Genomic DNA, 23,012 nt, shown 5'->3' with positions numbered 1-23,012 from the left:
CGGCATCCTGGAGGTTGTGCTCGATTCTGGCCACAGGGGGTGCTGTCGCTCCATCCTCTACAACAAAGAGTCCTTGGTCACAGACTTCCTCCTTCCTTTGATTGCTGGCATTTTCTGGTATTTCTTTTATGGTGCCGTAAAATGGTGTCCACAGCTGCATGGTATACGGTAGACTCCTGCAGAAATGAGAGGATCCCTCCTGTCCTCTCACTTCTGCAGGAGTCTACCGTATAACATAGGGACCACCAAACGCAGCAGCTTTGTCCAAACACGAATCAAGGAACATGAAAGGCACTGCAGACTCCTTCAACCAGAGAAGTCAGCCAGAGCAGAGCACCTGAGGAACCAACCTGGACACAGCATATTATTTGAGAACACGGAAATGCTGGACCACTCTCACAACCACCATGTCAGACTACACAGAGAAGCCATTGAAATCCACAAGAAGCATGTGGACAATTTCAACAGAAAGGAGGAAACCATGAAAATGAACAAAATCTGGATACCAGTATCAAAAAGCTCTAAAATTACAACAGCAAAACAACAGAGAGGAAACTATCAAGGGCATCTAATCACCTCCCAACAAAAGATTGCTCCAGGCACTTCCAGGCTATGAAATACTAATCAAGGTGGTCAGTTGAAACATTCACACCTAGCTCCAACATACAAGAGTCCTTTGTCCCACCCGGTCATTCCACAGATATATAAACCACTTTTTTTCCTTGTTCCAACAGACCTCATTACCTCTGAGGATGCTTGCCATAGATGCAGGTGAAACATCAGGAGAGAATGCCTCTAGAACATGGCCATATAGCCCGAAAAAAACCTACAACAACCCACTTGTTACTGTTTATTGTTTATTTTTTGTTAATGTGATTTATTTTGATTGTTTTGTATTGATGTTTTGTTATTGTTTTTATTATTGTTGTTCTATGGGCTTGGCCTCATGTAAGCCGCACCGAGTCCCTTGGGGAGATGGCAGCATTGCATAAATAAAGATTATTATTATTATTATTATTATTATTATTATTATTATTATTTACTGTATTGTTTTTAAGTGTTTTTTGCATTACAAATAAGATGTGTGCAGTGTGCATAGGAATTCATGTTTTTTTTTCCAAACTATAATCCAGCCCTCTAACAGTTTGAGGAAATGTGACCTGGCCCTCTGTTTAAAAAGTTTGAGGACTCCTGGTATAGAACATTAAGTTCATTTGTGTCCCAATTCCCAATGAAGATATACTGGACTGCATTGCAGAAATGCAAAATGCCTGGAAAAAGTTCAGAAGTTTTCGTTCCCAGGCCCAAGAAAGTGAGGAGAGGACCAACCTTGGACAACAGCACAACAACAGAGAGGAAACAAACAAAGACATCTCATCACCTCTCAACAAAAGTTTGCTCTAGGCACTGTCAGGCCATTATATGCTAATCAAGGTGGTCAGTTAAAACATTCACACCTAGCTCCAGCAGACAAGAGTCCTTTGTCTCACCCTGGTCATTCCACAGATATATAAACCCATTGCCCTACTTCCAACAGACCTCACACCTCTGAGGATGCTTGCCATAGATGCAGGCGAAACGTCAGGAGAGAATGCCTCTAGACCATGGCCATATAGCCCGAAAAAACCTACAACAACCCAAGCTTGGACAACTGTTCACTCCCCACCTGAAAGAACTGCGGCACCAATGCTTTCATGTGTACCATTTGGGCTTTCAGATCGCTGCGCTCCAGACACATCTACGCGGAGGTTTCATTTAGTAATATTTGGAGTACATGCACACAAGAAGGCTTTACCTCTGTCTTCTCGGGGTCTGAGTCCGGCTTCACAGGCTCTGGTTCTGGCTCTGGTTCTGGCTCAGGGGAAGTCTCTTTCTCTTCAGGGGTGAGGGGTGACTCTGGCACGTCTGCAGGGAGAAAAACACAGGTAAGAATTCGCCTTTTTGCATCTACAGACCCAGCTGAGTTTGGAGTAATGCAATAATGGCCTATTTGTCATTCTCTTTCTATGCCACATATGCTAAATTCAAACCCTGTGGCCTGGATCCAGTCCGCCCTGTCCTTTTATGTGGCCCTCCTCCAAATGCTGGAATGCAACCCCTGTACTCCTGATCATTCAATACCATGACTAGAGCTGATGGGAGTTGGGATACACTAACATCTGGAAGGCCGCAGTTTGTTCTGTTCAGCCAGGATGATGGGGTTTGAATCTAGACACAAGGCTTGTGGATATGAGATCTGACTTTTAATCGTTCCCTAACCTCAGAGACACAAGAGATGTCGGGTTGTAATTTCCATCATCCCCAATCCGCATGGTGGATAATCAAAATTGCTGGGATTTGTTGTTCAATAACATCTGGGGACCCAAATGTAAATAAAACGTAGTTGGCCCTGTGCATTCTTGGATTCTCCAATCATGTATTCAATTATCCACTGAAGCGATGGTCCTCCGTCATCAACTCCGCTGGACCAACCACGTTGTCCGGATGTCCGACCACCGTCTCCCAAAAAAGTTGCTCTACTCCCAAATCAAACTCAACTCAAACAGAAAATGTAACATTGGTGGACAGGAAAAGAGATTTAAAGATGGGCTCAAAGCCAACCTTAAAAACTCTGGCATAGACACTGAGAACTGGGAAGCCCTGGCCCTTGAGCGCTCCAGCTGGAGGTCAGCTGTGACCAGCAGTGCTGTGGAGTTTGAAGAGGCACGAATGGAGGGTGAAAGAGAGAAACGTGCCAAGAGGAAGGCGCGTCAAGCCAACCCTACCAGGGACCACCTTCCACCTGGAAACTGATGCCCTCACTGTGGGAGAACATGCAGGTCAAGAATATGGCTCCACAGCCACCTACGGACCCACAAGAATACTGATCCTGGAAGACTATCCAATGAGGGATCACCTAAGTAAGTAAATAAGTAAGGATGTCCCAGTCCTCAAACACTCTGTGCTTCATTCGGAAAAATGCTGCACTTGCAGAGCTCAGACAGTGTTGCATTCCAATGTCAACATTGACACTGAAGGAAGGCATTATTCGTAACCTCTGGAGGTTTTTAAGCAGAGACTGGTTTTCCCATCTGTTGGGGGGCTTGCATTGTGTATTCCTTCATTGTAGAAGGGACTGGATGGTCTCTGGGGTTCCCTTTGAATTCTATTGGGATGTAGATGAAGTCTCCTGCTCTGAAACTTTTTAAGCAGAAGCTGGTTGGGCACCTGTTGGGCCTGGAAAATAGGGTTGGACTAGACGTCCTTTGGGGGTTACTTCCAACTCTAGGATACTGTGATTCCAGCAGAAGAAGAGCTTCAGACTTCCACCTGGGTCCATCTATGATGCCATTTCCAGGCTTTCACATCCTTGGCCCTGTAAAGATGTCTTTTAAGTTGCCCCGCATATCAGCAGGTTGCTCTGAGTTCCACCTTCCACCTGGAAACCGATGCCCACACTGCAGGAAAACATGCAGATCAAGAATAGGGCTCCACAGTCACCTACGGACCCACCGCCAGGACACCGATCTTGGAAGACAATTTATTTATTTATGTACTCTATTTGTATACCGCTTTTCTCAGCCCTCGGGCGACTCAAAGCAGTTAACAATAGCAAAAATCAATGCTCAGAACAACATAAAACAGTTAAAATAAATTAAAACAGTAGCATATTAAACAATTATACATCAATAAATATCTCATTAGCGTCTCATAATTAGAATCAGGATCCAGCTTCATGATCCAATTGTTCCATATTCCTATATTCTTTACACTGCCTATTCAAATGCCTGCTCAAGCAACCAGGTCTTCACTTTCCTCCGGAATGATAACAAGGAGGGGGCCGATCTAATATCTGTAGGAAGGGCGTTCCACAGCCGAGGGGCGACCACTGAAAAGGCCCTGTCTCTCATCCCTGCCAGGTGCACTTGTGATGCAGATGGGACCGAGACAGGGCCTCCCCAGACAATCTTAATATCCTAATGGGTTCATAGGGTTCACCATTCTACTCCATCAACGAGGGATCACCTAAGTAAGTAATTCAATTATCCTTTGAAGATGGTGGAAGCAGAAGAACAGCCTGCCTCAGACGAGCATCCTTGCTCCATCCATGTTCAACATCTACACAAATGACCAACCACTGCCAGAAGGGACAGAGAGCTTCATCTATGCTGATGATCGTGCCATTACTGCTCAAGCAGGGAGATTTGAGATGGTTGAACAGAAGCTCTCGGAAGCTCTAGGTGCTCTTACTGCCTATTACAGGGGAAACCAGTTGATCCCTAATCCATCTAAAACACAGACATGGGCTTTTCATCTCAAGAACAGAGAAGCATCCCGAGCTCTGAGGATGACCTGGGAAGGAATCCCACGGGAGCATTGCAGCGCACCCAAATACCTGGGAGTCACTCTGGACCGTGCTCTGACCTACAAGAAGCACTGCCTGAACATCAAGCAAAAAGTGGGTGCTAGAAACAATATCACACGAAAGCTGACTGGCACAACCTGGGGATCACAACCAGACACAGTGAAGACATCTGCCCTTGCGCTGTGCTACTCTGCTGCTGAGTACGCATGCCCAGTGTGGAACACATCTCACCACGTTAAACAGTGGATGTGGCTCTTAATGAGACATGCCGCATTATCACGGGGTGATACACTGCTTAGCCGGTATTGCACCACCTGACATCCGTCGGGAAGTAGCAGCCAATAGTGAAAGGACCAAGGCAGAGACATCTCCAGCTCATCCCCTGTTTGGGTATCAGCCAGCACATTAACAACTTAAATCAATAAATAGTTTTCTAAGATCTACAGAGACACTTGCTGGAACACCTCAGCAAGCGAGAGTCCAAAAGTGGCAGGCTCAAACCCAGAATCTCAACCAATACCCGATACCAAATGAGAGACTCCCCCCTGGGCACACAGAAGACTGGGTGACTTGGAAGGCGCTGAACAGACTGCGCTCTGGCACCACGAGATGCAGAGCCAACCTCAAGAAATGGGGCCACAATGTGGAATCCACGGCATGCGAGTGTGGAGAAAAGCAAACTACAGACCACCTGCTGCAATGCACCCTGAGCCCTGCCACATGCACAATGGAGGACCTCCTTGCGGCAACACCAGAGGCACTCCAAGTGGCCAGATACTGGTCAAAGGACATTTAATCAACTACCAAGCTTGCAAACTTTGTGTTTTGTCTGTTTGTTTGTTTTATTCTGTTAGAAATGTAATACAATTGACTGGTTTCCCCTGACACGACAAATAAATAAATCCTTTGAAGGCCTCGATGTGGTCCTTGAGGAAAATTTATTTATTATTTATTATTTATTTATTTATTTTTTGCATTTATTGACCGCCCCTCTCAGCCCGAGGGCGACTCGGGGCGGTGAACAGCAACAAAAAGGACAGTGTACAATAAATCAAGACAATACAAACCAGACAATACAACATGACATATACTTATACTAAAAAATCCGCGTCGTCAAGTCCTGGGGTCATAGCCAAATTCATAATCCTAGTCCATTCCAGTGTCGTTCAAGATACTCTCAATTGAAGGCCTGCTCGAAGAGCCATGTTTTCAGGCCCCTACGAAAGGCCATCAAGGAGGGCGCCTGTCTAACTTCAACAGGGAGGGTGTTCCACAGCCGGGGGGCCACCACCGAGAAGGCCCGCTCTCTCGTCCCCGCCAGGCGTGCCTGTGAGGCAGGCGGGACCGAGAGAAGGGTCTCCCCGGATGATCTCAAGGCCCTCGTGGGCTCATAGGCCGAGATGCGGTCTGCAAGGTATTTTGGGCCGGAACCGTTTAGGGCTTTGTAGGATAACACCAGCACCTTAAATTGGGCCCGGTAGCGAATCGGCAGCCAGTGGAGCTGGGACAGCAGGGGCGTTGTATGCTCTCTGCGTCCTGCTCCCGTTAACAACATGGCTGCCGCGCGTTGGACTAGCTGAAGCTTCCGGGCCGTCTTCAAGGGCAGCCCCACGTAGAGAGCGTTGCAGTAGTCGAGGCGGGATGTGACCAAAGCGTGTACCACCGTGGCCAAGTCAGACTTCCCAAGATACGGGCGCAGCTGGCGCACGAGCCTAAGCTGTGCAAATGCTCCCCTGGTCACCGCTGAAACCTGAGGCTCCAGGCTCAGCGATGAATCCAGGGTCACACCCAAGCTGCGAACCTGTGCCTTCAAGGGGAGTGCGACCCCGTCCAGCACAGGCTGTAACCCTATACCCTGTTCGGCCTTGCGACTGACCAGGAGTACCTCTGTCTTGTCTGGATTTAGTTTCAGTTTGTTCGCCCTCATCCAGACCATTACAGCGGCCAGGCACCGGTTCAGGACTTCGACGGCCTCCTTAGTAGCAGGTGGGAAGGAGTGACAGAGCTGGACATCATCTGCGTACAGGTGACACCGCACCCCGAAACTCCGGATGATCTCACCCAGCGGCTTCATGTAGATGTTAAACAGCAAGGGGGACAAGATGGAACCCTGAGGAACGCCACAGATCAACGGCTGTGGCGCTGAACAGGAGTCCCCCAGCAACACCTTCTGAGTACGACCCTCCAGAAATGACCGGAGCCACTGCAAAGCAGTGCCCCCAAGACCCATCTCTGCAAGGCGCCCCAGAAGAATACCGTGGTCGACGGTATCGAAGGCCGCTGAGAGGTCCAGGAGCACCAACAGGGACACACTCCCCCTGTCTAGCTCCCGGCGCAGATCATCCACTAAGGCGACCAAGACCGTCTCGGTACCATGTCCCGGTCTGAAACCAGACTGTGCCGGATCCAGAATATCCGTGTCTCTCAAGAATACCTGGAGTTGTGAGGCCACCACGCTTTCCATGACTTTGCCCAAGAAGGGAAGATTGGAAACAGGCCGAAAGTTGTCCAAAAATGATTTTGACACCCCTGATCTAACACACTGTATAAAATGGGACTTGAGAGTCCATGGATTTCGGTATCCACAGGGGATCCTGAGAACAAACCACACAGGTACCAAGAGGTATACACATACAGACAAACACAAACATACCGATGTTTGAATGCAGTATTCAATCTGTACTGGCATTACTCATTTACAAGCTGCCTTGAGTACCAATAGTGTGGGAGGGGTGGTATATAAATCAATACATTCTTTGTTTTCGTTATAGTTTCTTCCTCCTCTCTGCATTCCTTAGAAGCAGGACTGTCTCCAAATGCAGCCTCAAAGAGTTAGCAAACAGGGAAACAGCAAGCCCTGCTGTTGAGATGACTGCTTAATACGAACAGCAGAAAAGGTTGGAAGGAACACCTGCTAAGCCTCCCGTTCTGTCTGCTTTTGGCTGAGGACTGCATTTGGTTCAGGTCAACGCTGCAACGCGCATTTCAGATTCGGGAACTCAGCCCAGGTCATTAGATCACTGCTGGGAATTACACTTAAGCAACGCAAGCATCCAAGAGACCTTTTGCAGGTTAGGTAGGGCTCAAATCAAGTGTTGTCGCACCTCCAATGGCTAAATTGCTGTGAATGCCATTGATCTGGATTTTGTCCATTATCTCTGGATTCCATTGAGTTGCATTTCAGCAAAGTAATATCATAAGATATCGTAAGCTGGAATGTGTCCAGAGGAGGGCAACTAAAATGATCAAGGGTCTGGAGAACAATTCCCATGAGGAGCGGCTGAAAGAGCTGGGCATATTTATTTATTTTGGTTTCTTCTACCCCGCCCTTCTCACCCCAAAGGGGACTCAGGGCGGCTTACAAAGGCACAATTCGATGCCAACATCACATAACAGTAGTAATACAAAATAACATCAATTAAACAGTTGAAACAGTTAAACAACCATTCCTGCATTACAACAATAACACCAATAAAACCAGTAAAACCAATACAAACCCAATTACTCCTCATTGATGGTCAGCGTTCGCTATCTCATAGTCCAAATTCCATTTCCACATTGTCATTGCCGTCAGTCCTAATCGTCTGATTGTCCTTATCTAGTTGTCAGATTGCCCAAAGGCCTGGTCCCACAACCACGTCTTCACTTTCCTCCTGAAGGAGAGAGGGATGTTGATGCCCTAATTTCCCCCGGGAGTGAGTTCCACAGGTGAGGGGCCACCACTGAGAAGGCCCTGCTCCTCATCCCCACCAACCTCACTTGTGATAGCGGTGGGGTCGAGAGCAGGGCCTCCCCAGATGATCTCAAACTCCGAGGTGGGACGTAGAGGGAGATACGTTTGGACAAATACGCTGGACCGGAACCGTATAGGGTTTTGTAGGTCAAAACCAGCACCTTGAATTGTGCTCGGAACTGAACCGGCAGCCAGTGGAGCTGACACAGCAGGGGGGTGGTGTGCTCCCTGTATGACGCTCCAGTGAGTAATCTGGCTGCCGCTCGCTGGACCAGTTGAAGTTTCCAAACAGTCTTCAAGGGCAACCCCACGTAGAGTGCGTTGCAGTAGTCTATTTGGGATGTAACAAGAGCGTGGACCACTGTGGCCAGACTTCCCAAGGTACGGGCGCAACTGGTGCACAAGTTTTAATTGTGCATAAGCTCTCCCGGCCACCGCCGAGACCTGGGGTTCCAGGCTCAGCGATGAGTCCAGGGTCACTCCCAAGCTGCGAACCTGAGTCTTCAGGGGGAGTGTAACCCCATCTAACACAGGCTGTAACCCTATACCCTGTTCGGCCTTACGACTGACCAGTAGGACCTCTGTCTTGTCTGGATTCAGTTTCAATTTGTTAGCTCTCATCCAGTCCGACACAGCAGCTAAACACCGATATTTAGCCCGAAGAAGAGAAGGCTGAGAGGAGACATGATAGTCACTCATAAGTATGTGAGAGGAAGCCACAGGGAGGAGGAGGGAGCAAGCTTGTTCTCTGCTTCCCTGGAGACTAGGACGCAATGGAACAATGGCTTCAAACTACAAGAAAGGGGATTCCACCTGAACATGAGGAATAACTTCTTGACTGTGAGAGCTGTTCAGCAGTGGAACTCTCTGCCCCAGAGTGTGATGGAGGCTCCTTCTTTCAACGCTTTTAAACTGAGGCTGGGTGGCCATCTGTTGGGTGTGCTTTGAATGCAATTTTCCTGCTTCTTAGCAGAATGGGGTTGGACTGGATGGCCCACCAGGTCTCTTCCAACTCTAGGATTCTAAGATTGATACTTTGGTTAGCAAACAAAACATGGATGAGATGGAAACAGACCCATGCTCTACAAAGATTTAGGTGAGGAGATGCCTCATCTAATTTGCAGGTGCTACAAAACCAAAAGAGACAGCTAACACACTGGAAAGATAGGGACAGAACTTAGAATGACCTCGATAAAACTAGGAAACTGGGATGAAATTAATAAAGTGAAATCAAACAGAGACAAATGCAAAACTCTACATTTAGTCCACAAAAAAATCAAATGTACAAGCACAGGATGGGGTATCCATGGCTCAGCAGTGCTATATGCAAAAGGACCTTGGATTTAATTGAACATGAAGTAGTAGTGTGATACTGCAAGAAGAAATGTCATTGAGTCCGCATTAATAACACTAGGTAACACAATTTTTGTTCCTGGATCATTTCCTAATTCGTTCTATTAAAAAAAACATGGAAAAATTTACTAAGCTGCAAAATCTTTTTCTCTGCAGAAGGGACATCCTGCAGTACATTTTCGAGGAATATGTCATAGAGTCTTAGTACAATGTTTCGTCAAAGACTTTCATGGCTGGAATCACTGGGTAGCTGTGAGTTTTCCGGGCTGTCTGGCCATGTTCCTGCAGCATTCTCTCCTGACATTTCGCCCACATCTATGGCAGGCATCTTCAGAGGTTGTGAGGTCTGATGGAAACTAGGCAAGTGAGGTTTATGTATCTGTGGAATAATGTCCAGGGTGGGAGAAAGAACTCTTGTCTGTTGGAGGCAAGTGTGGATGTTGCAACTGGCTACCTTGATTAGCACTGAATGGCCTTGCAGCTTCAAAGCCTGGGGGGCTCCTTTGTTGGGAGGTGTTAGCTGGCCCCGATTGTTTCCTGTCAGGATTTCCCCTGTTGTTTGAGTGTTGCTCTTTATTTACTGTCCTGATTTTTGAGGTTTTTTAAAATACTGGTAGACAGATTTTGTTCATTTTCATGGTTTCCTCCTTTCTGATGAAATTGTCCACATGCTTCTTGTGGATTTCAACGGCTTTTCTGTGCAGCCTGACATGGTGGTTGTGAGAGGGGTCCAGCATTTCTGTGTTCTCAAATAATACAGTCATACAGCCCGGAAAACTCACAGTAACCCAATCCCAATATAGTTTGTGGCAGCCACAAAAACAAAGTTCTGGAGTAGAACAACCTTCAAAATAAGTACTGCACAATCTATCTATCTATCTATCTATCTATCTATCTATCTATCTATCTATATATATATATATATATATAATGCTCTGTGCATAATGAGTACCATAAAAACAAAAGAACCAATGAACGAAATCACATCAAATTTGGCAACAAAACGTCGCACAACACAAGGAGTGACTATCACTCAAAAAATTATGATTTTGTCATTTGGGAGTTCTAGCTGCTGGGATTTATAGTTCACCTATAATCAAAGAGCATTCTGAACTCCACCAACAATAGAATTGAACCAATCGTGGCACACAGAACTGCCATGACCAACAGAAAATACTGGAAGGGTTTGGTGGGCATTGACCTTGAGTTTGGGAGTTGTAGTTCACCTACATCCAGAGAGCACTGTGGACTCAAACAATGATGGATCTGAACCAAATTTGGCACAAGCACTCAATACACCCAAATATGAACACAGATGGAGTTTGGGGGAAATAGACCTTGACATTTGGGAGTTGTAGTCACTGGGATTCACAGTTCACCTACAATCAAAAAGCGTTCTGAAACCCACGAACGACAGAATAGGGGCAAACTTCCCACACTGAACCCCTATGACTATCAGAAAATACTTAAGGCCATCCAGTCCAACTCCCTTCATCAGGGCAAGAAAACGTATTCAAAGTCCTCCTGACAAAGAGCCATCCAGCCATAGATAGATAGATAGATAGATAGATAGATATAGATATGATTCACACAGAGAGAGATATAGTATCATAGATTTGAAAGGGACCCCTAAAGAAGGACAATATGTTGCATGTTCCAGAGTGGGCAAACCAGACACTTTCCACATCAACACTGACAAAGAAACAGCAAGAAATACAGTTTACCCACAAGCATAAAGAAATTACATATATTAGAAACCAACACTTCCTCGTTACTTTATTTTCCAGATCACCAGACTGGGCCACAGCAACGCCTGGCAGAGGGGACAGCTAGTTAAAATAACATTTCCAAACCAGGAACAGAAATCCCCAAAATTATGTGCAATTCTGCTGAACACAAGCATCACAGTTACTTGTGTTTTTGATTTTGGATCTGGACCACAAGGATCCTTCTCACAGTGTCTGAAGCGAAGTATTCTGCAGGCACGGACTATGTGGTTTCGCTTCCAATATCTATTATCTGCTGTCTTGGCAGTTTTGCTTTCTTTCCCATCATTTAGACAATTTTATAAACATTCAGAATCCTACAGTCCCCAAAACAAAAACTTGGACGTTGGCTAAATGAAGAGCTCGTGGTAGATTGCCAGAACCTGTTAGATGGCTTTATTTCCATCGGATGTTGGAAAAAACCTCAAGGAGACTCAGAATCCAACTCTGGCCAAGGAGCTCCATTCAGGTCCAGGAGGGGAGGTTGGGTAAAGTGTTTGGAGCTTTGAAGGGGGGAAATACAACTATAGCTTTCCAATTCCAAATAAAGCCAAGAACCTAGTAATTACATGAACGTTATTTTTTTCAACTTAAAAATTATACCTCAGCCTTCTGGTTGTGAGGGCTGTGGAGACATGCAAAAGTATGATGCCGATACCTGTAGAAAGCTCTAGTTTGCTGGCACAAAGAAAAGAGTGAGAGTGTGCTGTCGCACGCTGGGCCTGTGCATCAGACTGTAGACAGGACATAGATTCTGTGTGCCCAACGGGATGCTGGGGCTGCCTCAGATTAAAGGCCCTTGGATTTCCTTAAAACAGAGTCTTTAGATTGCTTAAAGGTTCAACAATGTTCTTTATTGATGAAAACAAACAGGTACTTTCAAGCTTTCTTAACAGTCTATTGGCTCTCTCAATCTTGTCCACAGGGAACAGGCACTATCTTCTTAACTGTAACTAATGGGGAAATCCTTAACTTCTAATCTGGGCAGTCTGTCTTTGTTGGTGTGGAGCCCCTGCACCCGGTACCAACTGCTTCTGGCTTCCGCGAGTGACCCTTACCAAGCAGAGCTTTGTAGATTTCCAGAGGAAAAGGAGTTCAGGTTTCGGGGATGGCTGGCTGAAGTCCCTCAGCAAAGGAGCTGTAAGGCTGTATGATCCTCGGCCAAGCTGTGGGCTGTATAACCCCAGCCAACCGGTAGAAGACTAAGCTTTCTACAGGAGCTCTTGGTATTATGTCCTGCATGGAAGGCTTCTCTGTGTAGACTAAACCCAAACTGGCTCCTATTCCCTCCAAAACCCAAAAGGGGGACAGGACCAGGGAACCTAACTATAATTGACAGGTGGCTTGCCCTATGATTGCAGCCTAAAGAAGCCACCTATCTGCAGAGTCCCTGAAACTTAGGACTACAACAAACATTCAATGCAAAGCAAACAAAATTGGAGCTCCTTGTACAGTTGTACCTGCACAGGGAGCTTCTTGACTACTTGGGTCTCTTGCTCAAGGCTCACCATCGTAGAATCATAGAGTTGGAAGAGACCTCATGGGTCATCCAGTCCAACCCCATTCTGCCAAGAAGCAGGGATATTGCATTCAAAGCACCCCTGACAGATGGCCATCCAGAGTCTGCTTAAAATCTTCCAAAGAAGGAGCCTCCACCACACTCCAGGGCAGAGAGTTCCCCTGCTGAACAGCTCTCTTTCACAGTCAGGAAGTTCTTCCTCATGTTCAGGTGGAATCTGAACATGACTGAGTTCCATAGTTGAGGAGCCACCACTGAGAACGCCCTGTCTCTCATTCCCACAAATCGCACCTGCGAAGGAGGTGGGACTGAGAGCAGGGCCTCCCCGGACAATTAACTGAAGTGGTTTATAGAGGGATATATGTTTGGACAGGTGCACCATGAACATTTTTCCCACTGAAGCCATGAACCCTAAAGCTTTCCATGTTCAATTTTTTAATTAACCAAGCCAAGGCCTTTATAGTGAAGGCACCCCCAAAGGACAACTTAGAGAGATCTAGCAGAAAAGAACAGCTTAACAAAGACTATCTTGTATGTTTGGGAATTCTGTTTAATTTTCTTTGATAGCACTCAGATGTTATTGATATTGCTCTACTGCTGTGAATATAATGGGCAATTAACACCAAAGAACGAGAAGCAAGGAAAGTCAACGTGTATATTGTTGTTGCCATCATTAAATTCCCAAGAGCCCTAAGGTGTGCCAGGTACTGACTTTTAAGGTAACCAGAGCATCGGCCAACCAATTGGCTTGCACTTACCTTCGTCTTCACTGCTGTCCGACTGAGGCTGCCTGATTCGACGCCTCTTTTTCTTCAAATTTCCACCTTTTTTCTCTTCATCATCCGATATCTCTGCCCGTTTTGCTCTGTAAACACACCAGGTGATGCCACTTAAATATGCTTTGGGGATGTGGGAGGAGAATGAAGATTTGTTATTAACTGCCATCAGGTCAACCTTGATTTATGATGGTTCCATGAATGAGAGACCTTTTTTTCCTACTGCTGTCTACTTTTCCAAGTATTATTGTCTTTTCTAATGAGTCTTGTCTTTATGGTATATAAAAGTATATATGGGACCGGGATGTGGCAGTTAGCTGAGAGCTAGCTGCATTAAATCACTACTGACCAAGAGGTCATGAGTTCAAAGCCAGCCAGGGTTGGAGTGAGCTTCCAGCCATTCGTCTAGCTCGCTGTCGACCAATGCAGCCCGAAAGACAGTTGCAACTGTCAAGTAGGAAATTTAGGTACCGATTATGTGGGGAGGCTAATTTAACTAATTTACTACGCCATAAAACCTTCCAGCATCTTGTAGAAGAATGAGGAAGTACTCCATCAAAGGACCCAGTGTCACAATGGACGGTGAAGTGGCAACTCCCCCAGTGGCCAGAATCCAGCATACCCCCATGAAGCCGGAAAAAAGTTTGGGCACAGCTGGAATATTAGAAAATCCGCACAGTAGGGACGCTATATTAATTTTAATATTTATATATTATGCTAAAATAATGTATAAATATTAAAATTAATATAGCGTCCCTACTTTGTGGATTTTCACTTATCGCAGGTGGAACAGAATACCCGCGATAAGTGAGAGAACACTGTACACAGATCTATGAGAAAACAATAAACAATCCTTACACAACCAACGTGTCATACATAGTAAATCAATACTGATATTCTTCCAACACCTTCTACTTAGTCTTCTCAGTTCTCAGCCAGTAGGCTGTTAGGAATTCTGGGAGTTGAAGTCCAAAATACCTAGAGGGCCCAAATTTGCCCATGCCTGGTCTCGAGAAGTTCTTTCTCTGGAGGTCCCCTCCTCATTTGTTTATTTCCCTATGAAAGTGTTTCTCAACCTTCCTAATGCCATGACCCCTTAATGCAATTCCTCATGTTGTGGTGACCCACAACCATAACATTATTTTCATTGCTACTTCATTACTGTCATTTTGCTACTGTTATGAATCGTCATGTAAATATCTGATATGCAGGATGTATTTTCAGTCACTGGTCCAAATTTGGCACAAATACCTGATACGCCCAAATTTGAATACTGGTGGGGTTAGGGTTGATTGATTTTGTCATTTGGTAATGCTAGAGTGGCTGGGATTTATAGTTCACCTACAATCAAAGAGCCTTCTGAACTCCACCAATGATTTAACTGAATCAAACTTGGCACACAGAATTCCCATGACCAAGAGAAAATACTGGGAAGGTCTGGTGGACATTAACCTTGAGCTTTTGGAGTTGTAGTTCACCTACATCCAGAGAACACTGTGGACTCGAGCAATGATGGATCTGGATCAGACTTGGCACAAATACTCAATATGCCCAAATATGAACACTGGCAGAGTTTGGAGAAAATAGACCTTGCCATTTGGGATTTGTAGTTGTTGGGATTTATAGTTCACCCACAATGAAATAGCATTCTGAACCCCACCGATAGAATTGGACCAAACTTTCCACACAGAACCCCCATGACCAAAATAAAACACTGTTTTCTGATGGTCTTTGATGACCCCTCTGACACCCCCTCGTGACCCCCACAGGGGTCCCGACCCCCAGGTTGAGAAACACTGCTCTATGAGTTCTCTCTTACAAATAGTTCTGCCCCTTTATCTCACCCTGAGTTTTTAAATCATTTTATGTACATGCGGCCAGCTCATTGTCATGTTTTGTTTACTTTTTTTAATGTTTTGTGTTTATTGTTTATATGCTATGTTATGTTGTTTATTTTATTGCAATTTGTATCTTATTGTATTGTAATTTGTTGTTCGGGCTTGGCCTCATTTAAGCTGCTCCGAGTCCCCATTGGGGAGATGGTGGCGGGGTATAAATAAAGGTGGTGATGATGATGATGATGATTATTATTATTATTATTTGCAGCCTCTGTGAACTAACACTCACTTGCCTCCCTCGCTCACTTATCTCCAGAATCCTAAAGAAGACAGTTTTTTGACCCAAGAGCAGAGCTGAGAGGGGTATCTGCTGCCTCTGTGACAGAATGCCTGGCATCTCCCCATCCATGCTGAAAGGAGCCATTTTATGACTCCCCTTTTTTCCACTAGTAAAATATGATCATGTATATTTAAAAAAAAAAAGATTAAAAGCTGCTTTGGAAAATCATGTATTTATTTTTTTAAAAAAAACCTGCTTCAGAAATCTGAGACACTACCTCATTGCGAACAGCAGCAGCAAAAAAGCACTGAGTGTTTGGGACGTGTGTTCTTACAAAACTCTACTTTGGGGACACTGAGAAAGAGAAGAGTTGTGCATAAGTCTTAGAATCATCAGGTTGGAAGATACTCCCTAACACTATCCAGTCCAACCCCCTTCTGCCAGACAAAAGATACCACTCAAGCCCTCACGACAGATGGCCACCCAGCCTCTGCTTAAAAACCTCCAGAGAAGGAGACTCCACTGGACTCCAGAGCAGAAGCATCTCCCACTGTGCAATGACCCTAATTATCAGGAAGTTGTCGCGGAATGGCTGTGTGAAATAATTTTTAATTTCCAAATCACCACCTCCCTGAACCACTGCAAGTTGGATAGCAAGTGTCCCTGAAGCAAGCAACTACAGCGGAAAATGCTTCAGCCCACCTATCAGCAGAGTCAACTGCCAGCATCTGACCTAGAATCACAGAATCCTAGAATTAAAAGAGACCTGGTGGGCAATGAAGTCCAACCCCATTCTGCCAAGAAGCAGGACAATCACGTTCAAAGCACTCCCAGCAGATGGCCCTCCAGCCTGTTTAAAAATTTCCATAGAAGGAGCCTCCACCACACTCCGGGATAGAGAGTTCCACTGCTGAACAACTCTCACAGTCAGGAAGTTCTTCCTAATGTTCAGATGGAATCTCCTCTCTTGTAGTTTGAAGCCATTGTTCCACGTCCTAGTCTCCAAGGAAGCAGAAAACAAGCTTGCTCCCTCCTCCTCCTTGTGGCTTCCTCTCACATATTTATACATGGCCATCATATCTCCTCTCAGCCTTCTCTTCTTCAGGCTAAACATGTCCAGTTCCCTAAGCCGCTCCTCATAGGGCTTGTTCTCCAGACCCTTGATCATTTTAGTCGCCCTCCTCTGGACACATTCCAGCTTGTCAATATCTCTCTTCAATTGTGGTGCCCAGAATTGGACACAATATTCCAGATGTGGTCTAACCAAAGCAGAATAGAGCATGGGGAGCATTACTTCCTTAGATCTAGACACTAGGCTCCTATTGATGCAGGCCAACATCCCATTGGCTTTTTTTGCCGCCACATCACATTGTTGGCTCATGTTTAACTTGTTGTCCACGAAGACTCCAAGATCTTTTTCACACGTACTGCTCTCGAGCCAGGCGTCCCCCATTCTGTATCTTTGCATTTCATTTTTTCTGCCAAAGTGGAGTATCTTGCATTTGTCCATTTTGAACTTCATTTTGTTAGTTTTGGCCCATCAAGATCGTTTTGAATTCTGCTCCTGTCCTCTGGACTATTGGCTATCCCTCCCAGTTTGGTGTCGTCTGCAAACTTGATGATCCTGCCTTCTAGCCCTTCATCTAAGTCGTTAATAAAGATGTTGAACAGGACCGGGCCCAGGACGGAACCCTGCGGCACTCCGCTCGTCACTTCTTTCCTTTTAACTCTCTTCAGTAAAAGGATTGTTTTCCAATCAACGGTGTGGTGTTTACAGCCAGAGGGCTTTTCCTGTCCTGGAGTGCAACATGAGGTCTTTTTGGTTTGCTCCTGATAAGATAAATAAATAAATAACCTCCATGAAGTGCTGCGAGCTGGATAGCAAGTGTCCCTGGAGCAAGCAAATACAGTGGGACACGCTTCAGCCTGCCTATCAGCAGAGTCAACTGTCAGCATCTGACCTTACCTATGTACTGTTTAGTAAACATACTGCAAACCCCTTATAACATACAGTAAGATTGCCGATTACCGTAATGAAAGCAGCTGCCCAAAAATGAACAAAAGGGCCTCGGTACCTTCTCTTGTCTTTCGTCTGCCCTTTTGCAGGCTCCGGTTTCTTTTTGGCTTTCTCAAGAGCTGGAGCACCGGGAGGTGATTTGGCTTCCGCTGAAGACGCCGAAGGCTTGGCTGCTGGTTTCTCCTCCTTTTGCTGCTCTGCTTCAGCGCTGCCTTTGCCTACGTATCACAAATACATTGAGAGAAGGCTGAAACAAAAGAGATCAGGAGGGACCATCCATGTACATCACCTTCACTGTCCTCCTTTCATAGGGATCTGAAAACCTGGATGTTCCAACAAGCATTTGAGAATGATTAGCCCCTGCTTGTAAATGCCCAGTCCCTAGCTCGCCAGATAGTACTCTGTTCTCTGCACTTCTTCCGATTCCCCGTCACTATACTACGCACTATCCCAGGTCCAGTCCTCTTTATGCCCTGATCATGCCCATCTTAATACTCTAATTATTTGTATTGTCGAAGGCTTTCATGGCCGGAATCACTGGCCATGAATCACTGGCCAATATTCCACACATCTAGAATATTGTGTCCAATTCTGGGCACCACAATTCAAGAGAGATATTGACAAGCTGGAATGTGTCCAGAGGAGGGCGACTAAAATGATCAAGGGTCTGGAGAACAAGCCCTGTGAGGAGCGGCTTGGGGAGCTGGGCATGTTTAGCCTGAAGAAGAGAAGGCTGAGAGGAGATATGATAGCCATGTATACATATGTGAGAGGAAGCCACAGGGAGGAGGAGGGAGCAAGCTTGTTTTCTGCTTCCCTGGAGACTAGGACGCAATGGAACAATGGCTTCAAACTACAAGAGAGGAGATTCCATCTGAACACGAGGAAGAACTTCCTGACTGTGAGAGCCATTCAGCAGTGGAACTCTCTGCCCCGGAGTGTGGTGGAGGCTCCTTCTTTGGAAGCTTTTAAGCAGAGGCTGGATGGCCATCTGTCAGGGGTGATTTGAATGCAATATTCCTGCTTCTTGGCAGAATGGGGTTGGACTGGATGGCCCATGAGGTCTCTTTCAACTCTTTGATTCTATGATACTATGGTTGTTGTAGGTTTTTTCGGGCTATATGGCCGTGGTCTAGAGGCATTCTGGTTATTGGTTTTTGTTGTGCATTGTTTGAGCGAGTCTTAATGCTGTTGCTTTATACTTGTTTTTATTTAATTGTGTTTTATTTTATTGTTATCCTTTGATAGGTTTTTTGTTTTTAATTTATTGTTTTGTTTTGATATTTTGTGGACGTTTTGTCTCTTGTGCAGGCCACTCCGAGTACCTTCAGGGAGGCAGAGTATAAAATAAAGTTATTATTATATTTATTTATTTACGATATTTATAGTCCACCACTCTCAGCCATATGGTGACTCAAGGTGGGTTACTGACTGGCACAATTTGATTTATAAAAGTGTCATTAAAAACAAGCAACATTACAATATAAAACATAAATAAAAACCGTTAAAGCATATAATCATCAGTGTCATCTTGTTTAAAACGTTATCCATTAACATCATCTGGCCATTTGAGATGGTAGAACAGAAGTTCTCTGAAGCTCTAGGTGCTCTTACTGATGTAATACAGCTGATCCCTAACCCATCTAAAACACAGACATGTGCCTTTCACCTTAAGAACAGACAAGCATCCCGAGCTCTGAGGATCACCTGGGAAGGAAGCTGACTGGCACAACCTGGGGATCACAACCAGACACAGTGAACACATCCGCCCTTGCGCTATGCTACTCTGCTGCTGAGTACGCATGCCCAGTGTGGAACACATCTCACCACGCTAAAACAGTGGATGTGGCTCTTAATGAGACATGCCGCATTATCACGGGGTGTCTGCGCCCTACACCACTGGAGAAATTACACTGCTTAGCTGGTATTTCACCACCTGACATTCGCCGGGAAGTAGCAGCCAATAGTGAAAGGACCAAGGCAGAGACATCTCCAGCTCATCCCCTGTTTGGGTATCAGCCAGCATGTCAACGACTTAGTTTTCTTAGATCTACAGAGACATTCGTTGGAACACCTCAGCAAGCAAGAGTCCAAAAGTGGCAGGCTCAAACCCAGCACCTCTATCCATGGGTGATACCAGATGAGAGTCTCCCCCCTGGGCACACAGAAGACGGGGCGACTTGGAAGGCGCTGAACAGACTGCGCTCTGGCACCACGAGATGCAGAGCCAACCTCAAGAAATGGGACCACAACATGCGAGTGTGGAGAAGAGCAAACCACTGACCACCTGCTGCAATCCAACCTGAGCCCTGCCACATGCACAATGGAGGGCCTTATTGCGGCAACACCAGAGGCACTCCAAGTGGCCAGATACTGCTCAAAGGACATTTAATCAACTACCAAGTTTGCAAAACCTGTGTTGTTTAATCTGTTTGTTTGTTTTCTTCTGTAAATGTAATACAATGGTATGGTTGCTGATGACACGATAAATAAATAAATCTGGCCATTCCATGTCCATCATTCATAGTTCCGTGTTATCTATTCCGCTGCATTCTCAAAAACTTGCTCAAAGAGCCAGGTCTTTACTTTTTTTTCAGAAAGTCAGGAGGAAGGGGGCCAATCTAATATCCCTGGAGAGGGAGTTCCATTTATTACATCAGGCATGGGCAAACTTCAGCCCTCCAGGTGTTTTGGACTTCTACTCCCACATTCCCTAACAGCCAGTATGAGCCATGTCAGTCAAAGTGGTGTCAAACCGTATTACTTCTACAGTAGTCATGTACATTTGGGCCAAAAGGCATAGCGCTTTTGGGTCCATTTCCATCTGATCCCTCATTTCATTTACCAGAAAGTTACCCAAAAGGGGAGGGGTGTGGACCACTTTCACAACCACCATGTCAGACTTCACAGAGAAGCCATTGAAATCCATAAGCATGTGGACAATGTCAACAGAAAGGAGGAAACCATGAAAATGAACAAAAACTGGCTACCAGTATTATAAAAAAACTCTAAAATTACAGCAAAACAACAGAGGGAAAACAATCTGGGACATCTAATGACCTCTCAACAAACGTTTGCTCCAGGCACTGCCAGGCCATCAAATGCTAATCAAGGTGGTCAGCTGAAACATTCACACATAGCTCCAGCAGATAAGAGTCCTTTGTCCCACCCTGGTCATTCCACAGATATATAAACAGATATATAGTTCCGACAGAACTCACTACCTCTGAGGATGCTTGCCATAGATGCAGGCAAAACGTCAGGAGAGAATGCCTCTAGAACATGGCCATACAGCTTGAAAAAAAACCTACAACCACCCAATATATTATATTATATTATATTATATTATATTATATTATATTATAAGCACAATGCAGGAGACAAGATGGAACTGCCTTCCTGGCCCCTCTCTTCACTCTGATCTCAGAGCAGAAGTGGGGCTGGAGGGGGGGGGGGGGCTCTCAACTGATGACACTGGAGGCAAGATGGAACTGCCTTCATGGCCCCTCTCTATGTAAATAAATATGTAAATAAATAAAATAGCAATTTCAGTTCTTGTCTGGGGCATTTTGAAGGCTTGCCTGCTAACTATTAACACACCTGTCCCTTTTGTAATGCTCATTTCTATCTTTTCGGTTATTTGGTTTTCAGTTTTACTCATGGCATTCTCCTCCGATGCACTCCAAAACATGACTACTAATAAAAAAAAATTACAAAACAAGGGCATGACTTTTAAGGTTCTGTCCACAGCATTTTACTCAAGTAAATATATTCAAAACATGAGCCAGGAATGTGACGTGGCGGCAAAAAAAGCCAATGGGATTTTGGCCTGCATCAACAGGAGCCTAGTGTCTAGATCTAGGGAAGTAATGCTCCCCATGCTCTATTCTGCTTTGGTTAGGCCACACCTGGAATATTGTGTCCAATTCTGGGCACCACAATTCAAGAGAGATATTGACAAGCTGGAATGTGTCCAGAGGATTAAAATGATCAAGGGTCTGGAGAACAAGCCCTACGAGGAGCGGCTGAAAGAACTGGGCATGTTTAGCCTGAAGAAGAGAAGGCTGAGAGGAGATATGATAGCCATGTACAAATATGTGAGAGGAAGCCACCGGGAGGAGGGAGCAAGCTTGTTTTCTGCTTCCTTGGAGACTAGGACGCAATGGAACAATGGCTTCAAACTACAAGAGAGGAGATCCCATCTGAACATGAGGAAGAACTTCCTGACTGTGAGAGCCGTTCAGCAGTGGAACTCTCTGCCCCGGAATGTGGTGGAGTCTCCTTCTTTGGAAGCTTTTAAACAGAGGCTGGATGGCCATCTGTTAGGGGTGATTTGAATGCAATATTCCTGCTTCTTGGCAGAATGGGGTTGGACTGGATGGCCCATGAGGTCTCTTCCAACTCTAGGATTCTATGAAAGTGTCCCAACTACTCATTCTTCCTTTATCAGAATTCCTAACCTTAAAACAGATCAATTAGCCTTTAATTTCCTGACCTATTTAGAACTGACTGGCTACCGATGCTGCAACCGGGCTGCAAGAATTGGCTCCAGCTTCAGAAGGGTGGAAGTGAAACAATGGAAAATTACAAGGGAAAAAGGTTTCAGGTGAACTGGATCCACATGCCAGACTGCTTCATTTAACTGACTGTAAACACAGAATTTAAGCAGAATTCCCCTAAAAAGGAATGGACTACATAAGAAACTTACCATCTTTACTCACGGTAGCCTTTCCAAAGAAGTTATTCAGCATGTTTACTTTCGCAGGCACCTTGCTGCTTCCTGCTGAGGCCTGGAGTAATTAAGAGAAATGGTTAGCAAAAAGAAACTGACGAACCAGAGCTCCAAATCTACTAGAGACCGCTTTAGAAAATATTTAAGTACTAGCTGTCCCCTGCCACTTGTTGCTGTGGCCCAGTCTGTATGTATATTTTGTCTGTGTATATATGCATATATGTGTGTGTGTATATATTCGTGTATATTTATATATGTGTGTGTTTGTGTATATATGTGGTTTTGTGCATGTGTTGTATTTTTTTTTGTTTTTTTGGCTTTTTAAGTCTCTTTTGCAGTGTTTTTCAGTGTTTTTATGAATCATGGTCACTCGTTGGCCTGATAGGTGTCTTGTGTCCAAATTTGGTGTCAATTTGTCCAGTGGTTTTTGAGTTATGTTAATCCCACAAATGAACATTACATTTTTATTTATATAGATGAAACACAAATAAATTTTTGTGTTTAAACATCTGATCATCAAGTTTGCAGACGACACCAAATTGGGAGGGAGAGCCAATAGTCCAGAGGACAGGAGCAGGATTCAAATCGATCTTGACAGATTAGAGAGATGATGGGCCAAAACTAACAAAATGAAGTTCAACAGGGACAAATGC

At 45.1% G+C, this 23,012-nt stretch overlaps 1 protein-coding gene across 2 annotated transcripts in view; it reads right to left on the bottom strand.

Moving 5' to 3' along the window:
- POLD3 (DNA polymerase delta 3, accessory subunit) overlaps positions 1-23,012 on the bottom strand; it is a 51,279-nt gene that overhangs the window by 10,987 nt on the left and 17,280 nt on the right. For both annotated transcript variants that reach the window (XM_060771293.2, XM_060771292.2), the window contains 4 exons: positions 22,336-22,417; positions 17,686-17,845; positions 13,475-13,581; positions 1,796-1,905 (listed from right to left, as the gene is read on the bottom strand). In XM_060771293.2, the coding sequence (XP_060627276.2) occupies positions 1,796-1,905; positions 13,475-13,581; positions 17,686-17,845; positions 22,336-22,417 (459 nt within the window). The remainder of the gene's footprint in view (positions 1-1,795; positions 1,906-13,474; positions 13,582-17,685; positions 17,846-22,335; positions 22,418-23,012) is intronic.

The sequence above is a fragment of the Anolis sagrei genome, chromosome 3 (assembly GCF_037176765.1).
Source record: "Anolis sagrei isolate rAnoSag1 chromosome 3, rAnoSag1.mat, whole genome shotgun sequence".
Taxonomy (NCBI): Eukaryota; Metazoa; Chordata; class Lepidosauria; order Squamata; family Dactyloidae; genus Anolis; species Anolis sagrei.
This window is presented reverse-complemented; position numbering and strand designations above follow the sequence as displayed.